Raw genomic sequence first — 6,000 nt, forward strand, 5'->3', positions numbered from 1 at the left:
ATACGAATATGGATATGCATACGAATATGAATATGTTTACGTTTTTATGAAAATGTTTTTATGCATCATGAAAATGTTTACGGAAATGTTTAAGTTTAGGTTTATGCATCTTCATGAAAATGATATTTTAAGTACAAGTATTTTTCACTGTTATATGTTAACTGTATTACGTATTACTCATTATCAAGGATATGACGTGTTGAGTCTTTAGACTCACTAGGTGTGATTGATGCAGGTGATATCGATTATGAATATGATAATGGAGGTCTTGATGGTTGATCTGACTGGACTGAAGGTGCACATAACCCGAGGACCGACACTAGTTTTCCACACTAGATATTATTTATGATTTTAAGTAATGTTAAAGATATTTTTATGTCTTTTATTTATGTTATGAGAGATTTTTGAGAGGTTATAGTATGTGCTATACTTTTCAAATAATGTTTTTAGGTTGGTAAAATATTTGACGATTTTATGCTTAAAAATATTTTTCTTTAGATTTTTAAATGGCAGTTGGATGTTTATTTTTAAAATGATGTCAAAAATATTTTGTGGTTCGGCCGATGCTATGTGAGGTTTAAAAAAAAAAATTTCTAGCACTTTCTAAGAAAATAAAAAGGACAGGACGTTTCACTTATGGGACTCAGTGGAACATGGTTTGCTGACCATTTCACCATCCCTTTTCCATCTGATGTTAAAATATGCTGTTCTTGGATCTTAAAAAACCTTGTTCAGATTCGAGATCCGGACTTCTAAAGATTTGGGCTCGAGCTAGACTTGAATATAGTCAAAATATAATCCATGAACGGTGAAAAGAATCTGAAACAAAAGATGAGACTCCAGTGGCGGAGGAACAAGAAGCAAAAATGAAGTCAGAGTACATAAAAAAATGTTCACTTTTAGATGCATAATTATTATAAGGTTGTTTGCACAATATTTGGTGTTGCGGGCGTGCCAGGTGCGAAAATGCACCGATTTGTGTGAAAATGATAAAATCTAACTTCTAAATATTCAAGCGACGTGAATTCTAAATTCGACCGTCAGTTAGAGTCTCCTAAAACAAATGCAATGCCAAAAATAAAGAAAACTATTGGAAATTGATGCAAATAAACCCCTGACATGATTTTGAATTTACAAAACTGTAGGAATTCATTAATGACATGAAAAATATAATAAATTGTTGCTGAAATCTAGAATGAGAAGACGTACAATGCTAGAAATATACTGAAATGCTTGAAACTAATGCTTGAAGATTGAAAATTTTGCAAAGAGTATTTTTGCAGATTTGTCTGTAGAGTTCTGTCTGTCGGCGTTGTGTCCCCCATGAACCTTTTTCTTCACTGTGAGATATGGTTTCTTCCACTCCCCCATGACCCATGTTTCCCCGCTTCTCATTCCACGATCTGTCTCGATCCTCCCACGATTTTTCCCACGTTTTCTCCAACTTAACGTCTCGTGATCAGTTTAAATGGACTGGGCTTGCTATGCTAAGTTTGATGGGCCCATACAATTTAATCGGGCTTGTATTAATTTAACGTGGGCTTCATAATTTAATTATTTTTAGCCCAAACAATTGCCCCCCGCAAGCATTGGCCCGTGGGCCAAAATGCTTGTATGCGATGCGCGAGCCCAATTTTCAATTTCTCCATAGGTAATAGCCCACAAATGTCTTATGAATTGGGCTTCATTAATGGGCCGAGCACTTCAATTCATTCCCCTGGACCCTAACTTTCACGCTCATTTTGAAATTCCTCCCTGCTCGACTCGCGCCTACTCCCCGTTCATCTTCTCCTCGCTGCCTTCGCACACTATACCCAGCTCCCCTTGAATCGATCGCTGGTTATCCGAGTGTGCTCGCCTACCCTTCACGATCGTTTCCCCTAACGCCGTAATACCGGGAATTTTGCGATGGCTCGGGAATCGTCTCCGTCATTTCTCCCCTCATCCAGCGCCGCGGGTTCGCCATCTTCTCAAGCCAACGTTTCTACTCCGGCACCTATTGCGTTCGCCGGTTCTGCCACTGGCGTTAATCCTTTCTTGGCCGTCGCTGGGTCGTCAATGGGCGTTCCGACGAGCGATGGTCTGTTTCCCTCCGCACGGGCGATCACCCCTCTTGGCTCGAGCCATCGACTGACAGCTGCGGAGGCCATTTTAGCTCCTCCTCGGGACGCCTCTGCCTGTCCTTCGCAACTCGTGCCCACGTCGTCCTCGCCAATTATCGCACCCGCTTCCATGGATTTATCAGGGCGTCCGATTTCATTCTCCACGGCCATGGGTATCTTCATGTTCCTCTTTCTTGAATTTTTCTTAGTGTTTCCTGATTCATTGAATATTGTTTGTCGTTTTTTGATTGACTTGCAATTCTATTTCTTGCTTTGTGTGGTTAAACTTGATTGTTCGAGAAGAGAGTGTGACTCCCCGTACTAGTTCTTGTACAGATTCTCTGAGAAGCGGCACAACAAACATCTACCCATATTTGTCTGATCTGTCTACTTTTAAAAAAAGAAATTACGAACTTTCGGTGTCGTCTGGCCATACATTGGCCTTTGTGTTGTAGGTGCGGTAGTTTGGCCATCTTTTGGCCCTGTAGCATATACTGCATCAATTGGTTTTCTGAATATTGCTTGCTTGCATGCAGTGGTCTTTGACCCCAATCAGTCCATTGACTCTGAATCTGTCCCTGTCCCCATCCCTATTGGGGCAGCAGACACCAGGTATGTTGTGTATTTGCTTATGAAATAGAGTATGCGCATGCTTTTGCTTACTCCCTTATTGGTATCCAGGTTGCCAGCTGCACCGTCATCTCTACCTCAGACTGCTCCTAGTAAGCCGACTCTATCCTCAGGAGTAGTTATTCCATCTATGCCCGCTGTTATTTCAACCTCTATCCTCACTTCAGTAATGGCTACTCCATTGGTTCATCCTACCGCATCGACACCATCTGGTACGTCTTTGGCTTGTAGTCTTAAATGTTTGCACAAGTGTGTGAGTCATCAATACATTTCTTGTAGGTGCACCCGCTATTATTCAACTTTCACCAAGTCCTGGGGCCCTTTACCATCACGCGGTTACTGCTAAGCCTAGGTACTAGCTGTTTCTTACTCTAGGTCGTCTGATTTCCTCTTGTACGGTAGTGCCCTTATCTGTATGTTATTCGGATTGCAGGACTAATGCTGCCGATTTCCTTGCTTCTGCCACCATTGGCCCTATCCGACACCCTTTCTATCCTAACAATCAATTTCCCCCACCAGTTCATCAGTTATTCTTTCCATTGCCTTCGTTACATTCCAGGGATTTACTGCTCTCTCGACCTCTATTACCTCATGGTGAGCCATCCCAATTCAAATCTTGGCCGAGGGTTCCTGACAGCTGGGTTGACTGGGTAGAACGCTTGGAACCCCACTTCGGGCAACAGTGGCGCCATCAGGGATTATGGCCCCTGATCTTAGTATCTAAGATGAAAATAGCCAGACAGTCCGTCCTGTTTGATTGTCTTCTTCGGTTCTGGTCCCCCTCTTGCAACGTCTTTATCTTTCCTTTCGGCCCATTGTCCATAACCCTCTATGACATATCCTTGCTCTTGGGGTTACCGGTAGCAGGGCCTGACTCCCCTTATTTCGTTGACGACCCTGCTGCTCCTGCTTTGGCCCATACTCGTTATTGTTATCCCTCTTATAGGGCTGTAGTTAAAGAGTGGTCTTCGTGCTCTGGTGTTCCTTCTGAGGTTGAGCACACCATGTTCCTCTGGGTGTTAATCTGCCATTACATTTTTTGCCCTTCTTCCGGCAAGCCTTCCTCCGAGTACTTACCATTAGCATGCTCTCTTAGCACCGGTAGGGTCTATAATTTAGCAGTCATGTTCCTGGGGTCTATATATCGTGGTCTGAATCAATGTGTCCGCCACGATCCTATTTCTAAGCTGGGGGGAGTAGCCTGGTTTTTGCAGATATGGGCCTTCTCTTATTTCCCTGGTTTAATGGATTCTTCAGCCGGCTCCGCGGCCATGGTGTGTATCACTTCCTTGATGGAGAGTCGTTTGATCCTTTCAGCCCCCGAGCTGATGAAATATCTGCAGCACCAAAAGCTTAAGTTCATTAATCTGCCATCGCGACCCACTGTCTCCTGTCTAACACAGCCCTTGTGGGTTGGAGTTTATCCTGATTTCCACGGTCGCTCCCTTGACGATATTGCTGCCTTGTTGTTGACTCAGTACATTCATCAAAGGTTGTTGGTGGTAGATTGTTCTTCTACCCGTCCACCATACAACGACAAATCCATCTGGTCCTTCGAGTTTTACAATCCGTCTTTGTATGCGTATCAATTTTGGCTGTCACCGGCGATTCCTCAAGCTATTCTGTCCTTCCCAGTGGATCTGACCCATATAGCTTCGGAAGTTGCATCCAGAAGATTTTCTAAGGCCACTGTGCAGCTACTCTCCACTCTGCCACATAAATTCCTTGGTTCTATTGTGCAGCAAGAAAAAGGAACAACTGAACCATTCGCTACCTGGTGGAGATCTCTATATCTCGCCTTGATCCCTTCATTGATCCACCATCCTGGTATGGTATTGTCTGGTATCTCTTTACTTGCGTTTGTATTCACATGGCTTATTTGTTACCAATACTTGTCATTTCTTTACTTTTTTGGTGTTTTACGCAGGTACTCGTAAGCGAGACTTGGCTTTCGGTGAGGAAAGTTCTGGGGCTCTCAAAGTTCCAAAATTGGATATTCAGGGGAGTCTGAAAATCAATCAGGATCCGGTCAAAGTGCACCACAAATCTCAATCCTCCAAGACAAAGGTAGCTCCTAAGGTTGCTCCGGCAAAAAAGACTGCTCCTAAGCTTCAGACTGTGGATCGGCGATACCCGACTCGCCGTTCGACTAGATTGATCACTAGCCGGAGTAATACTCTTGATGATCCAATTGTCCTTGCCGACGAAGATTCACCCCCTGCCTCGAAGCAGTCGAGTTCTAAGGATCCTACTACCACACAGTCGGATAGTGATGGAGTTTCTAATGCTGATCTCGGCACTGCTACACTTGGAGAGGGGTCTACACATGTTGGAACTTCTGGTGTTAAACTCATCCATGATTTTGATGATTCTGAGAAACGAATCAATGATCCTTTGATTGAGGATGACACGTTGCCGGAGTTTCCCTCTAGTGCTGGGTTAAGCCCAAATCCTCTTGGTTCACTGTCTGTCGCGGCCACTCCCTCCATGGTAATTTCTTTCAACTTTTCTCTTTGTTTTGAATACCTCCGTGTATTTGCCATGCTCAACCTTGACTTTGTTTATTTGACAGGATCTTACATCTCGTAGGGCGCGACTCGGTCTCATTGGCGAGCCGGAAGGCCAATTTGACCTGAGCTTCTCTGATAGTGTTTCCTCTGAGACTTCCACTCTTGAGAGAAATGCCCCATCCGTTGAAGCCCTTGCTCATGCCAAGATAGCAGTTCGAAATTTCCTTGGTCTTGGCTTGCACCAGCTTGGGGAGTCCCAGAGATTGGCCATGCTCTCATCTATATCCATTCTCAAGACTTCTCCAGAGTTTGCCACCTCGGAGTTCAGCATATTTGATGGCCTTCCGACCATCTTTTCGGAGTCTGATGCTGCCTTTGCCACCACTGCCGATATGATATCTCGTCGCTCGTCCTTCCAAAGCCAGTGTGAGAAAAAAGAGGAGCTAGACAGGCATGACAAGGCGCTTCGCGAGCAGATTGTCGCAGCAGCGGCCAATTATGACGCTGAGGAGGCCGAGGTCCAAAAGTTGGAGGAGGAGATCTTGCGACGCCGAGCTAGGATGGTCACTTTGCTGGATGAAGCAGAGGCTTTGGAGGCTATTTTGTTGGGCAGTAGGAGAGACTCACAGGCTATAGGCCAACAGCTCCTTAGTCTCAAAGATGACTATCAACTCTGGACCGATCGGCTTCGGGAAGCAGAAAATACCCAATCGGAGTGTCTAGCCAAGTGGGAACAGCTTCGAGCTTTATTCCCTTGA

At 44.5% G+C, this 6,000-nt stretch overlaps 1 protein-coding gene and 1 long non-coding RNA gene across 2 annotated transcripts; both read left to right on the plus strand.

Annotated features, from left to right (window-relative positions):
• Nucleotides 1–2,635: 2,635 nt before the first annotated feature.
• LOC140831709 (uncharacterized) lies at nucleotides 2,636–3,085 on the plus strand. The gene is made up of 3 exons (XR_012117912.1): nucleotides 2,636–2,714; nucleotides 2,784–2,944; nucleotides 3,012–3,085. It is a non-coding gene; the product is annotated as an uncharacterized lncRNA (long non-coding RNA).
• A 149-nt stretch (nucleotides 3,086–3,234) lies between these two features.
• Nucleotides 3,235–6,000, plus strand: LOC140831933 (uncharacterized). Its single transcript, XM_073195640.1, has 3 exons — nucleotides 3,235–4,559; nucleotides 4,660–5,222; nucleotides 5,305–6,000. The coding sequence occupies exons 1-3, from the start codon at nucleotides 3,458–3,460 to the stop codon at nucleotides 5,998–6,000; spliced, it is 2,361 nt and encodes a 786-aa protein (XP_073051741.1). The 5' UTR covers nucleotides 3,235–3,457.

The sequence above is a fragment of the Primulina eburnea genome, chromosome 5 (genome assembly GCF_022965805.1).
Source record: "Primulina eburnea isolate SZY01 chromosome 5, ASM2296580v1, whole genome shotgun sequence".
NCBI classification, from domain to species: Eukaryota; Viridiplantae; Streptophyta; class Magnoliopsida; order Lamiales; family Gesneriaceae; genus Primulina; species Primulina eburnea.